The sequence below is a fragment of the Sebastes fasciatus genome, chromosome 7 (assembly GCF_043250625.1).
Source record: "Sebastes fasciatus isolate fSebFas1 chromosome 7, fSebFas1.pri, whole genome shotgun sequence".
Lineage (NCBI taxonomy): Eukaryota > Metazoa > Chordata > Actinopteri > Perciformes > Sebastidae > Sebastes > Sebastes fasciatus.
The window spans coordinates 36409701-36433716 of record NC_133801.1 but is presented as its reverse complement, the minus strand read 5'-3'; the positions used below and the strand labels follow the sequence as shown (position 1 = coordinate 36433716).

General features: G+C 44.9%; 2 protein-coding genes across 3 annotated transcripts; both read right to left on the bottom strand.

Annotated features, from left to right (window-relative positions):
* Window positions 1-573: 573 nt before the first annotated feature.
* Window positions 574-1674, bottom strand: LOC141770713 (general transcription factor II-I repeat domain-containing protein 2A-like). The gene is made up of 2 exons (XM_074640560.1): window positions 1019-1674; window positions 574-640 (listed from the first exon to the last, which is right to left on the bottom strand). Exons 1-2 carry the CDS (start codon window positions 1672-1674, stop codon window positions 574-576), a joined length of 723 nt encoding a protein of 240 aa, XP_074496661.1.
* A 12973-nt stretch (window positions 1675-14647) lies between these two features.
* On the bottom strand, window positions 14648-23870 carry LOC141770696 (dicarboxylate carrier UCP2-like). Of its 2 annotated transcripts, XM_074640536.1 has the most exons (6): window positions 23426-23870; window positions 20228-20435; window positions 17924-18127; window positions 15377-15478; window positions 15108-15288; window positions 14648-15013 (listed from the first exon to the last, which is right to left on the bottom strand). In XM_074640536.1, the coding sequence occupies exons 1-6, from the start codon at window positions 23549-23551 to the stop codon at window positions 14899-14901; spliced, it is 936 nt and encodes a 311-aa protein (XP_074496637.1). In that variant the 5' UTR covers window positions 23552-23870; the 3' UTR covers window positions 14648-14898. The 2 variants fall into 2 exon arrangements, with proteins under 2 accessions (XP_074496637.1, XP_074496639.1); XM_074640538.1 differs by lacking the exons at window positions 14648-15013; window positions 15108-15288; window positions 15377-15478 and adding an exon at window positions 15486-17072.
* Window positions 23871-24016: the final 146 nt, after the last annotated feature.

Here is a 24016-nt window from a genome sequence, read left to right as displayed (position 1 = left end):
TCAAATCTCTGAACAATTAGTTTGTTGTTCACAACAGATTAGAGTTTCTCATTCTGTCAAACAAATGACACGTGTTTTAGCACATGTGTGCAGAAGAGTCAGTTCAATAGTCTACAGTTTGATAATCAATAATCAATAACCATGTGCACATGTCTTGCTGATCAAAACTGATGAGTTGATTCTCAGTGAAACTGTCACACTGTTCACAACTTCTAAACATTCTGACATGGTTTGAGCCGTCACATGATGATGAGAAACACCGGAACATAAGAGTTTTACATCCTGAGGTTATTATGAGTTCACCCTGGGACTGGATATTATTCATAATCTGAAGTTCAAACCATTTCTGCGATGAAATACTGTAACATATTTCTTATTATTTTTAGGTTGCTTTGTGGATATAGGAAAATACTCCTATAGAAGTAATAAACAGTAAAAACAATAATTGCATCAGTGTTTTATTTTTAACATGTTAATCTTCCCAAATACTGAATAGGTGTTTTACAGTATGTTAAAGATAGGCAATTGTCAACTTGATGCAAAAAGCAATAAATGCTTTTAATGTTTTACAGTTCATTTTACTTGTTCAGTGGGAAAAATCCAGCCTGCTCTGGGCTTGATTAAGTGCATTGAAATCTGGCTGAATGTCTGAGGTGGATATGTGAAGGACAGCTGAGAGGTGGTCATCAGTGATAGAGGATTTGTATCTGGATTTGTTGAACTTCATCACTGAGAATGTCTGTTCACATACGTAGGTAGATCCAAAGAGGACTAGAATCTTCTGAGCATGCCTCCTCATGTGTGGAAAGTTCTCCTCTTTGAAGGAAGAGTAGAAGTCAAGTAGTGAGACTGACCTAAAGTGCTCTGCCAGACCTCTGTATCAGACTGCAGGTCAATCAGTTCCATCTGAACATCACTGGGTGCATTCTCCACACTGCAGGTGAAGGGAGAAGAAACCATGTGCATTTCACTCTCAACTGTTTTAAAGTCTTGAAATCGCCTTGAAAACTCACCATGCAGTGCTTCTAACATGGATGAGTACTTGTCGAGGTGATCAGCTGATTTTGTGGCTTCCTTCAGTGTTGGCAAGTGGGTGAGAATGTTGTCCTTCATTTGGCTTGAGAGAAGCTGCAACTTTCTCATGAAAGCCTTCACTGCGCTGTACATTTCATGTACAAAAAGGCCTCTGCACTGCAGTTTGACATTTAGTTCATTCATTAGTGCCATCACATCTACAGCAAAACCAAGGTCAGCAATCCAGTCTGCATCTGTAAACTGTGGAATGTCCTTTCCTTTCTTCACACAGAACTCGTGAATCTCTTTTCTCAGGTCCCAGAAACTTTTCAGTACTTTGCCCAGGCTGAGCCACCTGACAGCTGTGTGGTAGCCTATGTCACAATGTTCAGTCTCGCTTTCCTCCAAAAGCGAAACAAACTCTCTGTGATTCAATGCTCTTGCCCTGATGAAGTTAACTGTTTTAGTTACAACATCAACAACATGGTTCATTTTTAACACTGACTTACACAACACTTCCTGATGTATAATACAATGCAAAAATGTCAATTTCTGCTCAGGGTTCATTTCTTTCACTTTATCCTGCATTCTCTTCAAAAGTCCAACATTTTTCCCCGTCAGATTTGGACAACCGTTGTCACACCTGCCAGCTTGTCCCATTTTAGTCCCAACTTGTCCAAACATGCATTTACCTCCGTGAATAAATCACTCCCGGTTGTTGTCCCTTTCATTGACTGCATGGCTGCCAGCTCCTCCGTGATTTTAAAGTCCGTAGATATCCCACGTATGAAAATGAGTAGCTGGGCAGTGTCACGTACATCGCAGCTCTCATCCAAAGCCAGGGAAAAATAGTCGAAGCTGACCGCTCTGTTCTTCAGCTGAAGTTCCAGATTCCCCGCGATGTCCTCAACCCTCCTCGTTACAGTCCGATGGGAGAGGGGCACGTTCTCAAAAGCTCCCTTTTTCTCCGGGCATATTAGGGCAGCAGAGTCCAGCAAACACTCCTTAATAAACTCCCCGTCAGAAAACGGTTTACTTTTTCTAGCGATTTTGTGGGATATGACATAACTTGTCTTGACAGCTGCATCTCTGGATGTGCAACGTTTAGTAAAAAGTCCTTGTTGGTTTTGCAGCTTAGCTAGCAAAGCATCCGACTCCCTTGCGCGCTCTTGTTCAGACAAGTTCTTGTATTTCTCCTCTTGTTTGGTCACGTAGTGGCGATTCAAATTGTAATCCTTGAACACGGCGACCTGTACACCACAAACTAAGCACACGGCTTTACCTTTGACTTCTGTAAATAGATATTTAGCAGTCCATGTCTTGTTGAAAACGCGACATTCGGTATTGATTTTTCTTTTGTTGCCGTGGGCTGACATGTTGAGGGCTAGCTTAGCTTACCAGCATCACATGTAGCTGTTTACCTACGCATGTGCGTGACTATGTAAATAAAAAAACCTGTTCAAAATAAAAGCAACACAGCCGTATTGCGTGCACAGCATAAATAGGCCTATTTTTTGATTTATGTTCTAATTTACTTGACCTCACGCGGGCCAGACAGGGACAGCCAACGGGCCGGATGTGGCCCGCGGGCCGTAAAATGCCCAGGTCTGGTCTAGCTGAATGCTGTTGTGTGTCACGCTGAGCTGTTTACATTCCCATCTCAACAGTGAGCTAAAGTTTACTGCCAGAAGTCAACACTGTAGACTATAAGACTGTATACACAGCAACAGAATATGCACATTGGTGGTTACAGTTCATGTGTTTGTGTAGCAATGTGTTACATGTATTATAAAAATGCACCTTTGGTCTTTATGTAAAGTCATCCAGTGAACAACAATAACACCATGGCAATAAAAAGACATTTAAAACCTGCAGTAGAGTAAACAACAAGCTGGACCTCATCCCAGTACAGGACACCATGTCAGAGATATTTATGGATATGTATGAATGTCTGACACATTTTGATAATTGAATGGATCATCTTGGAGGTGACGGCTGAAACGATGAAGGAAAGTGAGTCAACTCAGTAAGCAATAATGTGCAAGTGGTCATTTTAGACTATTGTATTTATTCTTTAGCACACATGCTAAAACACGTGCAATTTGCCTGACTGAATGAGAAATTATAATCGGTTGTGAACAACAAACTAATTGTTCAGAGATTTTAATTCATTGTTAGATAGATAGGTAGGTAGGTAGGGAGGTAGGTAGAGAGGTAGGGGGGAGGTAGATAGATAGATAGATAGATAGATAGATAGATAGATAGATAGATAGATAGATAGATAGATAGATAGATAGATAGATAGATAGATAGATAGATAGATAGATAGGTAGGTAGGTAGGTAAGTAGGTAGGTAGGAGGGAGGGAGGTAGGTAGGTAGGTAGGTAGGTGGGAGGGAGGTAGATAGGTAGGTAGGTAGGTAGGTAGGTAGGTAGGTAGGTAGGTAGGTAGATAGATAGAGTTAGGTAGGTAGGTAGGTAGGTAAGTAGGTAGGTAGGTGGGTAGGGACAGGCAGGTAGACAGACAGACAGACAGACAGTCAGCAAAGTGAATCATCATCTGAAAGTGAAAAAACTGGTTGAGCCAGATGTCAAACAGCAACACCCATTTTAAACAGCCAACTGATCAAAAACAAAACGTGAATGGTCATACAGGATCTCTTCTATGGTGAGGACACGATAGAATGATCATATCTGTTCTATGGTGAGGACATATTAGAATGGTCATACAGTATCTGTTCTATGGTGGGGACATATTAGAATGGTCATATCTGTTCTATGGTGGGGACATATTAGAATGGTCATATCTGTTCTATGGTGAGGACATATTAGAATGGTCATATCTGTTCTATGGTGAGGACATATTAGAATGGTCATACAGTCTCTGTTCTATGGTGAGGACATATTAGAATGGTCATACAGTCTCTGTTCTATGGTGAGGACATATTAGAATGGTCATATCTGTTCTATGGTGGGGACATTGTGAGGGCTTTGGTTTAGGACCCAGAAGCAGACACAGACACAGCTGGATGGTGGTTGAAAGTCAGGTGGATTTATTATAATTAAAGGTGGTGAGGGCGCTGGAGAAGGCAGGGGACAGGCAGGCTGTTGAGCAGGGTGGAGCAGCTGGAGGAATGAGCTGCGGCGGCGTGAGGATGGCTCGATGGGAGGCTGGCACAACTGGTAGGCAGAACAATCTGGCGAGGACTGGCAGGAAAGCTGGTGTTCTTGTACTGTAGGTTGATTAGGTGATTGTTGACAGGTGCAGAGTGCAGAGTGGAGAGTGAGACCAGGTGCCTGATGAGGAAGCCGCGCCCCTGCCACACCCACAGGCAGGGGAGGGGGAGACCCAGGGAAAGCAGAACACTGAAAAACTCCTGGAGTCAAGGCCAGAGACGTGACAGGACCCCCCCCTCAACGGGCGCCTCCGGGCGCCCCAGGCTTGTCTGGATGCTCCCGATAAAAGTCCCGAATGAGGGAGGCATCCAGAAAGAAGCTGCGCGGGACCCATGAGCGTTCCTCTGGGCCATAACCCTCCCAGTCAACCAAGAACCGGAACCCCCGACCTCGGCGACGGACGTCCAGAATCCGCCGAACAGTGAAGGCAGGGTGATTGTCGATGATCCGGGGGGGTGGAGGGGGTTCGGCTGGAGGGCACAAGGGGCTGGAAGACACAGGCTTAAGCAGCGAAACATGGAACGTGGGGTGGACTCTCAGAGATGAAGGCAACTTTAACTTGATAGTGGGATTAATGATCTTGTCAACTTCAAAAGGTCCAATGTATCGGGGAGCCAATTTATGGGACTCCACCTGAAGGGGCAAGTCACGGGAGGAAAGCCATACCTTTTGACCGGGTTGGTAAGTGGGTGCAGGGGATCGATGGCGGTCAGCAAGGCGTTGATTCCGGACAGCTGAACGGAGAAGGGCAGACCGGACCTCTTTCCAAATCCGCCGACACCTTTGGATGTTGGCTTGGACCGATGGCACCGCCACAGCCTCCTCCTGGACTGAGAAGAGGGGAGGTTGATAGCCTAGAGAGGCCATGAAGGGGGACATACCTGTGGCGGCGCTGGTGAGTGAGTTATGGGCATACTCAACCCAGGGTAACTGTCTACTCCAGGAGGACGGGTGGTGAGCAGTGACACAACGCAGGGCTGCCCCGAGATCTTGGTTTGCCCGCTCCGTCTGCCCATTCGTTTGAGGGTGGTACCCAGAGGAGAGACTAGCTGTGGCACCCAGAGCCTGGCAAAAAGCCTTCCAGACCTGGGAGGAGAACTGTGGTCCCCAGTCAGAGACGATGTCCTGGGGGATGCCATGAAGACGAAACACATGGAGGACCAGGAGGTCCGCAGTCTCTGTGGCTGAAGGTAATTTAGGGAGAGGGACAAAATGCACAGCCTTGGAAAAACGGTCTACCACAGTCAATATGATTGTGTTACCTTCTGACGGGGGTAAACCGGTGACAAAGTCCACAGCTATGTGGGACCAGGGTCGGCTGGGGACGGGCAGAGGCCGCAGGAGACCAGCTGGGGGTTGATGGGAGGCCTTGCTGCGGGCACAGACGGAGCAGGCGGACACAAAGGCACGGGTGTCGCGGGTCATGGATGGCCACCAGAACCGCCGTTTGATGAAGGAGAGGGTGCGGTGGAAGCCAGGATGGCAGGTGAGCTTAGATGAATGGCCCCATTGTAGAACTTGAGATCTGGCTGAATCAGGCACAAACAGACAGTTAGGAGGGCCATTACCTGGGTCTGGATGAGAGCGCTGTGCCTCCCGTATGCAGGTCTCAATCTCCCATGTAGCTGCGGCCACCACACAGGAATGAGGTAGAATGGTTTCTGGCTCAGAGCAGGATTTCTCTGGGACAGACTGGCGGGAGAGGGCATCAGGTTTGGTGTTGCGTGAGCCAGGACGGTAAGTGAGAATGAAGTTAAACCTTCCCAGGAACAGAGCCCACCGGGCCTGGCGGGAATTTAGCCGTTTAGCAGAGCGGAGGTAAGAGAGGTTTTTGTGGTCTGTCCAAACTACAAATGGCTGCTCAGCCCCTTCCAGCATGTGCCTCCATTCCTCAAGTGCCAGAACCACCGCCAACAGCTCACGGTTTCCCACATCGTAGTTGCGCTCCGCCGGAGAAAGGCGCCGGGAGAAGAAGGCACAGGGGTGCAGCTTGTGATCCTTAGGAGACCGCTGAGAGAGGACGGTCCCCACACCTGAATCAGAGGCATCCACCTCCACGACAAACTGCAAAGAGGGATCAGAGTGAGTTAGAATTGGAGCACTAGTGAATAACTGTTTCAGAGTGTCAAATGCTATGTCAACCTCCCGCGTCCAAGTAAAGGGGATGGCTGGGGAGGTGAGTTGTGTGAGAGGGGCCGCCACTTTACTGTAGTCTCGAATGAACCGTCTGTAGAAGTTGGCGAATCCTAAGAACCGCTGCAACTGTTTCCGTGTAGTGGGTTTGGGCCACTCAGCCACCGCCTGAACCTTTGCTGGGTCCGTCTTCACCTGCCCCTGCTCGATGATGAAGCCCAGAAAACTCACAGAAGTCACGTGGAAGTCACACTTTTCAGCTTTTACAAACAGTTTGTTCTCCAGAAGACGACGGAGCACTAACTTCACATGTTGGACATGTTCTTCCATGTTCCGGGAGAAGATGAGTATATCATCAAGATAAACAAAAATGAAGTGGTTCAGCATGTCACGGAGGATGTCATTAACCAAGGCCTGGAAAACTGCAGGGGCGTTGGTGAGGCCAAAGGGCATGACTTGATACTCAAAATGGCCCAGGGGAGTGTTAAATGCAGTTTTCCACTCATCTCCTTCTCTGACTCGGATCAGATGGTAGGCATTCCGGAGGTCCAGCTTTGAAAAAACAGTGGCCTTGTGCAGGGGCTCGAAAGAGGGGTCGATGAGGGGTAGTGGATACTTGTTTTTAACAGTTATGTCGTTGAGGCCACGGAAATCAATACAGGGGCGTAGAGTGTGATCTTTCTTTGCAACAAAGAAGAAGCCGGCACCAACAGGAGAAGAGGAGGGTCGAATAAAGCCAGCAACTAGTGAGTCATTGATGTACTTCTCCATAGCCTCCCTTTCGGGACGGGAGAGTTTATAGAGACGGCTCGAGGGAAGGGGGGCACCCTGGTGTAGGTCTATAGCACAATCATAGGGCCTATGTGGGGGCAAGGTTTGGGCCCGCTGCTTACTAAACACCTCACCTAAGCCATGGTACACAGGAGGGACTAAAGAGAGGTCAGGGGGCTCCAAAGTAGGAGCAGCAGTTAAATGAGAGGGAGCTAGGGCTGACTGGAGACAGTGGGAGTGGCAAAAGGTGCTCCAACTAGCAATAGATGCGGTGGACCAATCAATATGGGGGTTATGGAGTTTAAGCCAGGGCTGACCTAGGACCACAGGAGCATGAGGTGAGGGAATAACTAGCAGTTTTATAGATTCGTGATGATTACCTGACAGGATGAGACTCAGGGGAACAGTGTGATGAGTAATGCGGGCCAGGAGCCTTCCATCCAGCGCATTGACATCCTTAGGAGCAGGAAGGGCTTCAACAGGGATCCCAGCTTGGGTAACGAGGGTGGAGTCAATGAAATTATCATCAGCCCCAGAATCAACCAGAGCAAGAAGGGGGATAGAGTCACCCTGGCACACAAGGGATGCATTAAATTGCATTCGGGGGTGAGGGGCTGATGGAGAGGTGGAGGTGTGGCTCATCAGGGCCTCTCCAGTTCCGGATGAGCCTAATCTTTTGGCCGGTGAGGACAAGAAGCGAGGAAGTGGCCAGCCGTGCCACAATAGATACACACACCAGCCTTGACTCGCCGTTGGCGCTCTGAGGGTGAGAGGCGAGCTCGTCCCAACTGCATGGGCTCCTCCATTGAGGGTGATGCTGAGGAACTGAGGGGCTGGCTGGTGAAGAACTGGCTGTCAGGGATCACCCGGGGGGCAGGTTTGGACTGGAAAGGAGAAGTGGGGGCATGCGGGCGGCTGACTCTCTCCCTACGGCGTTCACGAAGACGGTTGTCTAAGCGTATGGACAGGGAAATGAGGGAGTCTAAACTATCAGTCTCATCCCTTGCAGCCAACTCATCCTTAATATTCTCAGCTAACCCATGAACAAACACTCCTTGTAAAGACACTTCATCCCACCCACTCTCTGCTGCCAGGATCCTAAACTCAACTGCATACTCTGCAACTGATCCAGAGCCCTGACGGAGGGAGAGGAGACGGTTAGCAGCCTCTTTACCCTGAACAGGATGATCAAAAACTTTTCGCAATTCAGCTACAAATACCGGGTAAGAATTACAAATAGGAGACTGCCTCTCCCACAAAGCTGTAGCCCACTGAGAAGCTTTGCCAGTAAGTAAACCCAACATAAATGCTATGCGTGACTTATCTGAAACGTAGGTGGTAGGTTGCTGCTGGAACACGAGAGAACACTGGAGAAGGAACCGCCCACAAGCCCCCAAATCCCCAGAGTAGCGTTCTGGAGTCGGAATGAAAGGCTCCCGAGCTAGTGGGGCTGGGGTGGCATGCCCTGGTGGAGGCGTTGGGAGCGCTGGTGGGGGGTCAGCTGGTGAAGCTGCTGTGGCAGATGAAGCTGTGAGATGGGCGTTGACCTGGTCCATTTGGCTGCCGAGTTGGATGACATTGGAGGAAAGAGCTCGCAGATTCTCCACCAATTCACGGAGGATCTTGTCATGTTGTCCAACCAGCGAACCCTGGGAGGCTAAAGCATGGCGGAGTGACTCTGTGTCTGCTGGGTCCATGGTGGCCAGATTGTTCTGTGAGGGCTTTGGTTTAGGACCCAGAAGCAGACACAGACACAGCTGGATGGTGGTTGAAAGTCAGGTGGATTTATTATAATTAAAGGTGGTGAGGGCGCTGGAGAAGGCAGGGGACAGGCAGGCTGTTGAGCAGGGTGGAGCAGCTGGAGGAATGAGCTGCGGCGGCGTGAGGATGGCTCGATGGGAGGCTGGCACAACTGGTAGGCAGAACAATCTGGCGAGGACTGGCAGGAAAGCTGGTGTTCTTGTACTGTAGGTTGATTAGGTGATTGTTGACAGGTGCAGAGTGCAGAGTGGAGAGTGAGACCAGGTGCCTGATGAGGAAGCCGCGCCCCTGCCACACCCACAGGCAGGGGAGGGGGAGACCCAGGGAAAGCAGAACACTGAAAAACTCCTGGAGTCAAGGCCAGAGACGTGACAGGACCCCCCCCTCAACGGGCGCCTCCGGGCGCCCCAGGCTTGTCTGGATGCTCCCGATAAAAGTCCCGAATGAGGGAGGCATCCAGAAAGAAGCTGCGCGGGACCCATGAGCGTTCCTCTGGGCCATAACCCTCCCAGTCAACCAAGAACCGGAACCCCCGACCTCGGCGACGGACGTCCAGAATCCGCCGAACAGTGAAGGCAGGGTGATTGTCGATGATCCGGGGGGGTGGAGGGGGTTCGGCTGGAGGGCACAAGGGGCTGGAAGACACAGGCTTAAGCAGCGAAACATGGAACGTGGGGTGGACTCTCAGAGATGAAGGCAACTTTAACTTGATAGCAGTGGGATTAATGATCTTGTCAACTTCAAAAGGTCCAATGTATCGGGGAGCCAATTTATGGGACTCCACCTGAAGGGGCAAGTCACGGGAGGAAAGCCATACCTTTTGACCGGGTTGGTAAGTGGGTGCAGGGGATCGATGGCGGTCAGCAAGGCGTTGATTCCGGACAGTATCTGTTCTATGGTGAGGACATATTAGAATGGTCATATCTGTTCTATGGTGGGGACATGTTAGAATGGTCATAAAGTATCTGTTCTATGGTGAGGACATATTAGAATGGTCATACAGTCTCTGTTCTATGGTGAGGACATATTCGAATGGTCATATCTGTTCTATGGTGGGGACATATTAGAATGGTCATACAGTCTCTGTTCTATGGTGAGGACATGTTAGAATGATCATATCTGTTCTATGGTGAGGACATATTAGAATGGTCATACAGTCTCTGTTCTATGGTGAGGACATGTTAGAATGATCATATCTGTTCTATGGTGAGGACATATTAGAATGGTCATACAGTCTCTGTTCTATGGTGGGGACATGTTAGAATGGTCATAAAGTATCTGTTCTATGGTGAGGACATATTAGAATGGTCATACAGTCTCTGTTCTATGGTGAGGACATGTCAGAATGATCATATCTGTTCTATGGTGGGGACATATTAGAATGGTCATACAGTCTCTGTTCTACGGTGAGGACATATTAGAATGGTCATACAGTCTCTGTTCTATAGTAGGGACATATTAGAATGGTCATACAGTCTCTGTTCTATGGTGGGGACATATTAGAATGGTCATACAGTCTCTGTTCTATGGTGGGGACATATTAGAATGGTCATACAGTCTCTGTTCTATGGTGGGGACATATTAGAATGGTCATACAGTCTCTGTTCTATGGTGGGGACATATTAGAATGGTCATACAGTCTCTGTTCTACGGTGGGGACATATTAGAATGGTCATACAGTCTCGGTTCTATGGTGGGGACATATTAGAATGGTCATATCTGTTCTATGGTGAGGACATATTAGAATGGTCATATCTGTTCTATGGTGAGGACATATTAGAATGGTCATATCTGTTCTATGGTTCTATGGTGAGGACATATTAGAATGGTCATATCTGTTCTATGGTGAGGACATATTAGAATGGTCATATCTGTTCTATGGTTCTATGGTGAGGACATGTTAGAATGGTCATATCTGTTCTATGGTTCTATGGTGAGGACGTTAGAATGGTCATATCAAATCAAATCAAATCAATTTATTTTTGTATAGCGTCAAATCACAACAGAAGTTATCTCAAGACGCTTTATATATAGAGCAGGTCTATGACCGTACACCATAGTTTAGAGACCCAACAGGATCCACCAAGCGCACTGTGGCCAGGAAAAACTCCCCGATTACTGGGAAGAAACCTGGAGCAGAACCGGGCGCAGGGCGGGCGGCCATCTGCCGAGACCGGCTGGGGGGAAAGATAGATAGAGAGAGAGTGAGAGAGAGAGAGAGAGAGAGAGAGAGAGAGAGAGAGAGAGAGAGAGAGAGAGAGAGAGAGAGAGAGAGAGAGAGAGAGATAGATAGAGATAGATAGAGAGAGAGAGATAGAGAAGCAGCCACAATAGCAGTCTAGCAGCTGTAATAGCTAATACAAGTAGGACTGATAACACAAAACCAATAGTGGTGGATGGAAAGAGTGATAATACAACTATCGGAAAGCCAGCACTGTCCAGCATCTCTCCTCAGTACGTCCATGTGTATTGGTGTGGGACGTCCCTGCGATCGATGCCCGTGCGTTGGTTCCTGCAGCATCAGCATGCTTGCTGGGAGCTCTTGATGTCTTTGGCAGTGATTGAGAAGTGTTATTCTCCAGGCTGCCACATTGTCACTAGGTGTTGGAAATCCCTCGTTAGCATTGGTAGTCCCTCGTACAGACGTAGTTAATTAGGGATGGTAGCAGTTGGTGTCAAGCAGGCACCGACGCGGCAGCAGATGCAGCCACAATACCGGAGACCACCAAGATCCAGGTGAAACCCTGCTCCAAGTGTACCCATGCTCCAGGTATAACCTCGCTCCCGGTGTGATCCCGCTCCAGGTATGACCTCGCTCCAGGTGTGACCCCGCTCCACGGTTAGCTGCGAGACAAGGAGGCACAAGGACTCCCGGGAAGGAATATGATCTCTTTTTCTAGTTCTTGTCAGTACACGTGCTGCAGAATTCTGGATCAACTGGAGAGTCTTAAGAGACTTATTGGAGCAGCCTGATAATAAGGAATTGCAGTAATCGAGTCTAGAGGTAACAAATGCATGGACTAATTTTTCTGCATCATTTTGACACAGGATGTGCCTGATCTTCGCAATGTTACGTAGATGAAAGAAGGCAGTCCGTGAGGTTTGTTTTATGTGAGAGTTAAAGGACATATCCTGGTCGAAGACAACTCCCAGATTCCTTACGGTGGTGCTGGAGGCCAGGGCAATGCCATCTAAAGTAACTATATCATTAGATAATTTGTTTCGGAGGTGCTCAGGGCCTAGTACAATAACTTCAGTTTTGTCTGAGTTTAACATCAGGAAATTGCAGGTCATCCAGGTTTTTATGTCCTTAAGGCATGCTTGTAGTTTAGTTAACTGGTTTGTTTCGTCTGGCTTGATTGATAGATATAATTGGGTATCATCTGCATAACAATGAAAGTTTATCAAGTGTTTTCTAATAACATTGCCTAAGGGAAGCATATATAAGGTAAATAGAATTGGTCCAAGTACAGAACCCTGTGGAACTCCGTGACTAACTTTGGCGTGCATGGAGGACTCATCGTTGACATGTACAAACTGAGATCGATCTGATAAATAGGACTTAAACCAACTTAGTGCAGTTCCTTTAATGCCAATTAAATGTTCCAGTCTTTGTAATAGGATGTCATGGTCAATGGTGTCGAAAGCAGCACTGAGATCTAGCAAGACAAGTACAGAGACAAGTCCTTTGTCCGATGCCATTAGAAGGTCATTTGTAATTTTCACCAGTGCTGTCTCTGTGCTATGGTGCACTCTAAATCCTGACTGATAATCTTCGAATAAATGATTGTTCTGTAGAAAGTCACACAGCTGACTGGCAACTACTTTCTCGAGTATTTTGGAGGTAAAGGGAAGGTTAGATATACCTGTTCATATCTGTTCTATGGTTCTATGGTGAGGACATGTTAGAATGGTCATATCTGTTCTATGGTTCTATGGTGAGGACATGTTAGAATGGTCATATCTGTTCTATGGTTCTATGGTGAGGACATGTTAGAATGGTCATATCTGTTCTATGGTTCTATGGTTCTATGGTGAGGACATATTAGAATGGTCATATCTGGTCTATGGTTCTATGGTGAGGACATGTTAGAATGGTCATATCTGGTCTATGGTTCTATGGTGAGGACATGTTAGAATGGTCGTATCTGTTCTATGGTGAGGACATGTTAGAATGGTCATATCTGTTCTATGGTGAGGACATGTTAGAATGGTCATATCTGGTCTCGTCTGTCAGCTGATTGTTTTGTGCTTTCCGCCTCTTTCACCTCCGTGTCTCTGCATCGTTTGATGGAGAACCCGGTTGATTCTGCACGGACATACGTGGAGCTCGTACAGACGGTATTTAGATCTCAAATGACAACAATTATTAAAATGCCACAACAAAGCCACCCTCGCTGAAAAGCATAAAGTATCTGATATTCCATTACAATAAATTACTGTACACAACAATTGCCATATTCTAAAAATATGGCAACACACATTAAAAGCATATTGTTAATGTAAACACAGCTGAGTCATGTCTGAGAAGCAGTGAATGACTCGTATCTCACAGTTAGGGGGTGTTTAATCTTTGCATTGTTCCCCTGAATGGTCCCATTTAAAGGGGATTATACAGTAGAGTATCTATGACAGCATCTTGTAGTATAGCAGGTACGGAGTGATGCTTGGTGGGTTCGTCATGTACCAAATGTGGGTCAATGTTGGTTGACCTTTTGAAAAAACTCTTTCAAACAGATAAATTAGGTTTATTCCATTCGGTATTTAATTTGTGGATTATGTCTCTTGGTGTGGTTCCAGTGTCCTGCTTTAACTGTATGATTCAAAGATGCACACATTATTAAAGACTTTCCAACATCTATATAATATGTAACATACATTTATAAACATACATACATACATTTGAGGTATATTTGGTATTTAAGTGGTCATTTCCATCCCACACCTATTCCATCCCACACCACAGTATAGACGACAGAACTGTGGCTCAATCCCAATAAAGACCAAATAAGAAGTTGATTAATCAACAGGAAATCAGCTCTCACATATTCTCCAGTTCCAGCTTCTCAGTTGTTTCTTGTCTTATGTAAATCTGAATATCTTTGAGTTTTGGTTGGACAAAACAAGACAAGAATGATGAAGTTGTGATGGACATTTTTCACAATTTTCTGACATTTCAAAGACCGAAAGTCCAATTGATTCATTGTAAAAAATAATTGGCAGATCAGGCCTAGGCCATATAGGCAGTCGCCTAGGGCACCAGCTTCTGGTCGCCTTCTAAGAAAAAAATTAAAAAGGGAAATTGAAAAAGACAATGCTGGTGGGTGCCCTTTCCCATTTTCTGCATTGAAGTAACAAATAAAGAAATAAATGCACTTTCATCCCTGTATCTCTCGTTGTAGCGAAACACTTTAAAGCCCACAACATCAGGGACCGATTGAGGGACCAAATCCAAATTTCACCTAGAGCACCAAAAGACCTAGAGCCGGCCCTATGGCAGATTAATCCATAATGAATGACAAGAAAGTTTCACCCGCATTAAACATGAAATACAAAACCCAACCGAGACAAGCTAGAGAACAGAGCTGTGACTCTGACGGGAGGAAACCTGCATCCCCGTCCACACCAGACTCTACTCTGTAAACGGGTCTTTTTCTCAGCAGACATTGGGACTTGAGAAAAGTACAGGTGTTACTAATAACATTAACAATGGCTCTGTTCTATTCAAGTGTCTCAGTAGACCAGGACAGTGTGATGCACGGTACCAGGACCTCGAAACCAAAGCAGCTAAATAGAATTCAGCCATCATTCATTTTATCATTCAAACCTGTGACATATCAAAATGTGAAAAAGGCCAATTAAAAACATGATTAGAAACATTGCTACATCTATGTAATAATGTGCACAAGTCAGTAACATTTCAACATGAGTCATCCCTGCAGTCTCTCTTTGATATGTGTAGTTTAATCCCTGAGGGAGAGCAGGTCCAGACCAGCAGCAGTCACAACCACATTGTCTCTCTTCAGCATGTGCTGCGTTACTGTCAGAGCGGAGACTCCCAGGACTGTTGAAATCTTGTGACGCCTCTCTTAATCTGCTCGTAGCTCACAAACATCACAATGTTCCAGGAACCCAGACGAAGAAACGAGGGCATGAATCTATAAAAAGAATCAGATGAATTTTCATTTATGTTTTGCTTTGTCAAACGTTTCACTTTTGTGTTAGTGACTCTGACATGCTCACACTACATACCCCTTATAGAAAGCTGTGGCTCCCTCTTTCATCACCATGGTTAAGGCACAGTTAATAGCACTGCTGTACTTCCCAGGTGCTGAATTCATGTAGCGTGTTTTCACCACATCCACCGGAGACGCTACGATGGTGGTGCAGAAACCTGCTGCGAAGCCGGCAGTGAAGTGACACGGCATGTTGTCTGTTTGGAAACAAAATAAATGCTTCAGTTATTAAGGAGAGCAATGAGGCGCCTGAAATGATGAGGCCCTGATGTGTAGTGTTTGTACCTGTCATCAGGTTGTACTTCAGGATGAGCTCCTTAATGATGTCATATGTCACCAGCTCCGAGCAGTTTACGATGGCATTACGAGTTATATTTGGAAGACAACCTGAAAGGATGGTTAGACAATTTAAAGGTCCAGTGTGTAGGATTTAGTGGCATCTAGAGGTGTGGTTGCAGATTGCAACCAACTGAGTACCCCTCCGCTCACTCTTCCCTTTACAAGACTGCGGTAACATTAACTGCTAAGTGCTAAACCGTGGTAACGCTGTTCACCTCGCTCCGAGGCCATCCATACCATAATAACATATGTATGTATGTGCACATATGCATACATGTGTATTTTCACTCTCACCACTTTATTATAGTGGCACAATGTGACAAACCAACGTGGTGTGTCTGTGCCCCAGAGGAGCTTCAGATGGATGAACCGGACCCTGGTCCACCTAACAATGAGCCAAATGCAGCAGCTATACAGCGCTGTTTGGATGTGATACACAGAATGTAAAGCAACGAGGTACGTTGAGACAAACATTTGTTTTTTAACAAGGTCTTTTAATGTCTGACTTATCTCACCAAGAACGTCATTCATTCTTTTTAATTCGTTTATATCCTTCATTGTATTAATCTCTCTCTGTGACTCCAACACAGCATTAGTAAGGACACATCCAGACCGCCGCCCCTCAGCAGTCGAGGCCCGGGAGCGCACGGTCAGCTGCTGTGGAGACGCGTTGCGTTTGATACTGATCCCCAAAGAAAAGAGCATCAAATAAAATATGTTTTCTAGCTTCCACCTCAGTAACAAACACTTCAATTTCACACTCGGTGAAATTCTTCTTTTTTGTTCCTTTTCCAGCGTGATTTGCCGTTGTTATTTGGACAATAGGTGACAGCATGGCGCGTGTTTATAGTCATTTGCATAGTTATTAATGGGAGGAGACAAGGCGGACCAAGTGGCACGTGCAGCTGCGATCAATTTCAAGTTAATTGGGTTGTATAAAGGAAAGGTGCGCAGGAACAGGCGCACGCACGGTTTTATACATGTGAAAATTTCTGTGCTTACGTACTTTTCCAATTTTGTGAGTACGCCATCTTCCAGTGTGAAAGCTGTGCAGTCTTTTATACATGAGGCCTCTGGTGATGTGGTTGACGTGGTGTTCGAAGGAGAGGTGGCTATCGAAAATGACTCAGAGGTTGCGGATGTGAGGTGAGGGGGACAGAGTGTAGTCGTCGATGGTTAAGCAGAAGTTGTGAGCGGGTTTGGTGAGTGATTATGGACGGATGATGAGCATGTCTGATTTGTCACAGTTGAGTTTGAGGAAGTTGATTTGCATCCATGATTTAATTTCAGTGAGACATGATGGATTTTGTGGAAATGTAGAGCTGGACGTCGTCGGCGTAGCAGTGGAAGTGGAGGCCATGGTGGCGTATGATGTGACCAAGGGGAAGCAGGTAGAGGATGAACAGAAGGGGACCAAGCACCGAACCCTGGGGGACGCCTTGGGACAGAGGAGCGGGGGAGGAGGTGCAGTTGTTGATGTTGATGAATTGTTGCCGGTTTGTGAGATATGACTTTAGCAAGGAGAGGGCAGTGCCGGTGATGTTGAGGGAGGATTCAAGGCGGGAGAGAAGAATGGTGTGGTTGATGGTGTCGAAAGCTGCAGTGAGGTCGAGGAGGATGAGAATGTTGAGGTGACCAGAGTCTGAGGAGAGGAGGAGGTTGTTGGTGACTTTGAGGAGGGCTGTTTCAGTACTGTGTTTTGAGCGGAAACCAGATTGAAATGGTTCATACTGGTCGTTGGAGATGAGGTGGGTTTTGAGTTGTGAGGCGACAGCGCGTTCCAGTATTTTAAACAGAAAGGGGAGATTGGAAAGGGGCCAGAAATTAGTCATGTCATCAGGGTTGAGTCCAGATTTTTTGAGGATGGGGGTGACGGCATATATTTTTATTAATTAGTTTGTTTGTTTTTTAATAGATATATCTATCTATATATATCTATATATAGATATATATAGATAGATATATCTATATATATTATTTGGTTATGTAGTTACTGAACTAATTTATCAACATTATTATTATTATTTATTCACATATATTTTTATTTTCCTCTCCTCCTCCTCTTCACACATTCCTGCACATTCCTCTGATTACATTTATGGATATATGACACATAACACACTTTCATCCATGCACACGTACATGTACAATACTCCCACTAACAAAAACAACCAAAAATCTGTATCCTACTCAAATCACAACGTCTGTTTCACACGTCTTGTTTCATATGTCTTGTTTCATATGTCTGTAATGTCTGTAGATTCTGTAACACCTTTGTCACTTGTTTGTACTATGTCACACTGACAAAAGAAAAATAAACTTTCAGATTGGGTCATTTTCAAGTTAAACATCATTAAAAAAAATGTTATAACTATAAGTAAAGTCAAGTAAATTATGGCTGTAAAGATCACTGCAGTGCTGCTCACCATTTAGACATTATTACTGATTTTGTGTCCTACTGTACAGTAAAATGATGTCCCCATTTTAATTTACCTTTCCAGAGCCCTCTGACGCCCTCGTCCCTGGCGATGGTCTTGTACGCCTCAATCGTGCTGCTGTATCTCTTCACAGAGCCGTTCTCAGGCAGGCGGACCTGCGCCTGGAACCGGATCTTCACCACATCAGTGGGCTGCGCAAAGGCCACCGCCATCGCCCCAGTGGTGCTGCCCGCCAGCAGCCGAGCCCCGATTCCTGCATCTGTGATACAAGCAAAGACACTTGTTTCCTCTGATGCCACAAGCAAGTTAACACAGTAATTAGAGACTGAACAGGGCTGCAGCTTTGAAAATGGGGACAATGATTAGCAGCGGGTGGAACTGGAGCAAATATGATTTTTAAAAAACGTTCCTGTTTCTATATCCTGACACTAGTGCATGAGACAGGTGATCTGAAAAAAAAACATTTTCTTCTGTGTCCTCCAGTGTCCTCCGGTGCTCCTAACGGCAGAGGATAACCACCAATCAGAGCCGAGCTGAAGCCTTGCCGTCTCTGAGCAGCTGTCAATCACTCGCAAACTCTGATCAAACGGTCAAACTAGGCAGCGCTGATCAAATATGAATCAATATTCTGTTACTGAAATGCCGATTTCTCTCCTTAGATGTTCTCAGAATCATCTTGTAGTGTACTGTTTAGTGTACTTTCTCATTTTACAGCTAAACCGTACACTACAAAATGATTCTGAGAACATCTGAGGAGAGAAATAGGCATTACAGTAACAGAATATTGATTCATATTTGATCTGTGCTGCCTAGTTTGACCGTTTGATCAGAGTTCGCGAGTGACTGACAGCTGCCTCCGTTTAATGAACAGCCAATAGGAATGCTCTCTCTCTCTGAAATGACCTGTGATTGGTCAAAGTCTCCCGTCACAGGCTAGATGTTCTAAAGCCTGAAAACAGAGCCATGAGGAGGAGCAGAAGTCTAGTTTTCTCTCAGAACACTTGAATTACAATATGATGAAAGGTTATTATGGGATTTTTGCCCAATGATGCCAAAAATATACTGACTACTGAAGTGTCCCAGCAAGCCATGTCAGTTAGTTAACATGCACAATACCAGAGCCCTGCTGGTTCACCTAAATGGAATGCAGCCCTCATTAATGCTATTGATTTCACCTGTTTGCCTCGTCTGCTCTGATTGGCTGGAGAGAAATATATGGTGCACCTTTGCAAAGGTAGTTTGAAAGCCATAGGAAGGGGAGTTTAATCTGAACAGCTTGTTCAATCACATATTTTCTGATCAACAAACTGACTGGATTGTCTTGTTTCACAGTTTGTGGGTTGGTAGGCACTCCAGACACCCACATGTATGAGCACAAGCACTGAAAATGAGAATTTGTATGATATGCAGCCTTTAAATTAGAAGGAAACATTAATATTGGTAGATGTATTTTGTTAAAAAAGGTATGTTAATGTGTGTTATTGTCATCCTGTCACTACCACTGTGGGGTTATCCTTTGGTCATGTGTACCTCCTGATTTTTGCCCAATGATGCCAAAAACATTCTGCCTACTGCAGGTTTAAGTAGACACAAAAGTAGAAATTAGTAGCAGTAAAACATATTTTACTGGTAAACAATCAACAACAAATCAAATGCTACATGGATTAGCCTCCAGTCCATTCTTATTTACAGCCCAGGTTTCACTGGTGTAAGACTGCTGCAGGAGAGGAGCAAATGAACTTTGAGGACACACTGCAAAGATAAATGACTACTAGGTAATACAATACTAGAACTTTCAAACTGGTTCAACTGGTTATGTGCAGACTGAGATAAAGATGGAACCTGATCTCTAGAAGTCTCTCAGGCTAAAAACTTTCAAGTTAATGATGTTGCAGTTATGGAGGTGGAACAGGTGAAGCCTTAAGCATAAACACAAATCTAGGGAACAGATTAGTGTGGCAGCTGCCCTCTTCCCTCCATCCTGGAGCTAGTTTTCAGTTAAACCAGTTCAGAGAATGCAAAGGTCAGGCTTACTGTGCATTGAAACAGTGTGTTTTGCAGGTATATGATCAGGATTCTTGTGTTTATCCTGCAGCGTTAGTAATATTTTCCGACATGTGAGGGTAGTGTTTGAACAGTGTCATCGCTCTCCTTCAGTAAGCTGTGTAAAATATCACCTCACTTTCTTGTTTTACATTTTAGCAAATTAAATATATTTGGGAGATAGAGATGTTTTTTAAGACCAAACAATTCATCCAGAAAATACAGAGAGGAAATGAGTTTCAGCCCTGGTAACAACATGAGTGGATATGTTCAGTGACTTGCACAGTATCCCATGTGGAATCATTTGGAGACCTACTTTCTGACCCTCTGGTGTAGAACTGCTTCATGGTGTCGTACAGTCCGATGCGGACTGAGGCGAAGCTCATCTGTCTCTGCAGCCCCGCCACCAGTCCACTGTACAGACTCCTGGGGCCCTCAGTCTTCACCATGGTGACGATGGTGCCGAACACACCTCTGTATTTCAACCTCTGGCCTTCCAATGAGGGCTTGGATTCCCCTTGAATCTAAGGTCAAATAAATGCACAACAAAATGTTAAAAACGTTCCCTCACAGAACACTAATGATGTCTGGAAACTGTCGCTGGGAGAAACAACAATGTGCCTTTAGAGTTGCTATAATTACCATGTCAGTCTCTTATGACATCTATATGCCTATTGTCAGTTTCTATTTGTTAGAAGTGTTACATCATTGGTTTGACATGTAGCAACATGCACCTGTGTTAAGATTTCCCCCTGTTCAGTGCACGCTGAAAAAAATGCAACAGGGGCTGTAGATCCCACTAATGACATGTCTTGTTTCAAGGAGTTTGGGGGTTGCAAGGACCTGAGAAAAAGTGTTATCATCAAACGTCATTTAAAGTACCAAAAGTAAAGTACTCATCATGCAGAATAATGTATAATACATTACTGGATTATAATTACTGATGTATTCATGTACATCACTTTAATGCTGCAGCTGGTAAAGGTGGAGCTATGTTTAATGACTTATATACTACATATTGTACTGCTGGGCAGCTTAATGTATAATAATACATGATCATTTACAGAATATATTTATTATTAATAATATGAAACTCAGGGCCGGTTTAAGGCATATAGCCCAGGGCGCCACCCACTGGAGGCTTTCTCTATAAAAAAAAATAAATTTAAAAAAATGCGCCCTTCCTCATTTTCAACAAGAAATAAAGAAATAAAGAAAAAAAAATACACTTTTCAACCCTGTAACTCTCTTTCTCACACCGTGCCATGCGCGTAACAACAGCCCGAGTACAGGTCAGAACGTAAGATCGCTAGATAGACAGACATCAAGAGGTGCAGATATATCTATTATTTTCACATTTAATTCTTCATAATGAAAAGGTCCAAGCCTTCAGGTGTGCAAGGAAGAAAACGGCAAAAAGAAGAGGAGGAAAAAAAGCCCAATATAGAGGTATGATGCTGGCCTCTGGCACGGGGGGGCTCCAAATTTGAATTATGCCTAGGACACCAAAAGGGCTAAAGCCGGCCCTGCTAAATCTGCAAAGTAACTACAGGGTTAGAGTAACTGGAGTAAAAAGCCCAATATTTGCCCCCAAAATGTAGTGGCGTTGAAGTAAGATATATATGTAGTAGTAGTAGTAGTAGTAGTAGTAGTATATGTACCATATGGAAATACTCAAGTACAAGTCCCTCAAAACTTTACTCTAGTACAGTATTTGAGTAAATGCACTATTCATACAGACGTGGACAAAATTGTTGGTACCCTTCCGTTAAAGAAAGAAAAACCCACAATGGTCACTGAAATAACTTGAAACTGACAAAAGTAATAATAAATAAAAATGTACTGAAAATTAACTAATGAAAATCAGATATTGTTTTTGAATTATGGTTCAGCAGAATCATTTTAAAAAACAAACTAATGAAACTGGCCTGGACAAAAATGATGGTACCCTTAACTTAATATTTTGTTGCACAACCTTTTGAGGCAATCACTGCAATCAAGTGATTTCTGTAACTCTCAATGAGACTTCTGCACCTGTCGACAGGTATTTTGGCCCACTCCTCGTGAGCAAACTGCTCTAGCTGTCTCAGGTTTGAAGGGTGCCTTCTCCAGACAGCATGTGTCAGCTCCTTCCACAGATGTTCAATAGGATTTAGATCAGGGCTCATAGAAGGCCACTTCAGAATAGTCCAATGTTTAGTTCTTAGCCATTCTTGGGTGTTTTTAGCTGTGTTTTGGGTCATTATCCTGTTTGAGGACCCATGACCTGCAACTGAGACCAAGCATTCTGACACTGGGCAGCACATTTCGCTCCAGAATGCCTTGATAGTCTTAAGATTTCATTGCACCCTGCACAGATTCAAGACCCCCTGTGCCAGATGCAGCAAAGCAGCCCCAGAACATAACCGAGCCTCCTCCATGTTTCACATTAGGTAGTGTTCTTTTCTTTGGATGCTTCATTTTTGCGTCTGTGAATATAGAGCTGATGTGACTTGCCAAAAAGCTCCAGTTTTGTCTCATCTGTCACCTTGGAGTTCACCTCTAATCTCTTTGGAAGTTGTTCTAGGCTCTTTGGTTACCATTTGTATTATCCGTCTCTTCGATTTGTCATCAATTTTCCTCTTGCGGCCACGTCCAGGGAGGTTGGCTACAGTCCCATGGACCTTAAACTTCTGAATAATATGTGCAACTGCAGTCACAGGAACATCAAGCTGCTTGGAGATGGTCTTATAGCCTTTACCTTTAACATGCTTTCCAAGAATTTTCTTTCTAATCTCCTGAGACAACTCTCTCCTTAGCTTTCTGTGGTCCATGTTCAGTGTGGTACACACCATGATACCAAACAGCACAGTGACTACTTTTCACCCTTTAAATAGGCAGACTGACTGATTACAAGTTTGAAGACACCTGTGATGCTAATTACAGGACACACCTTAGTTTAACATGTCCCTATGGTCACATTATTTTCAATCTTTTCTAGGGGTACCATCATTTTTGTCCAGGCCAGTTTCATTAGTTTGTTTTTTAAAATGATTCTGTTGAACCACAATTCAAAAGCAATGTCTGATTTTCATTAGTTAATTTTCAGTACATTTTTATTTATTATTACTTTTGTCAGTTTCAAGTTATTTCAGTGACCATTGTGTTTTTCTTTCTTTAACGGAAGGGTACCAACAATTTTGTCCACGTCTGTACATTGTAATGAGATGGAATTTACGGGAAATATAATTAAAGTTAAATGAATATATGAAATGTGCAGAAAGATAGATGTTTTAGGTGGCTATATGCAGAAAGATACAGATGTTATAGGTGGCTATATGCAGAAAGATACAGATGTTTTAGGTGGCTATATGCAGAAAGATACAGATGTTATAGGTGGCTATATGCAGAAAGATACAGATGTTTTAGGTGGCTATAGTCACAAATATTGCGAGGGCTCTGATGTTTTTTTTTATAGTTCAATATTTCTAGTGTACCCTCACAGCTGACTTCATGTTCAGGTGATCGTCCTCACCTGCAGTCGGACTTTGGCTGTGTCCAGGGGGAAAGTCACCAGGTCGGCCACACAGCCAGCTGTTCCGGCTGAAAAGATCTTGACAGCGGCTGTTGGTGCCAGATCAGCAGCTCCTCCACCGCCCATGATGACTGAGCTCAGAGGATCAACACAGTCTTATATGAACACAACACACTGAACACACAGACGAAGCAGCTCCTGCTCCGTGTCCGTGTTAAACAATGATCCTACACCTTAGTGAGTCCTCTGTCTCTCCATGACACATCCAGGTGGGCTAGAGCTGCTTGCAGCCGACGTCAACTTTCAGGTATTGAAGAGTTGGTCTTTTGAAAGTAAAGTCCTCTTGTTGAGCCATTAGTCATAAAACCGCTCCAAACTCTCACACCACCTTTAAACAGGAGAACAGCCGACAGCAGTCCGACAGCGACTCTCTCTGCCAGGTGGAGTCCAGCCCTCTGCACCGCCACACACACACACACACACACACACACACAGGTTCTCCACGCCTAGCAATGCCGAACCAGAGAGCCTTTCAGCCAGGATTATTCACCATAATTAAAGGTCATAAAACACAGCACACCACCATTATTA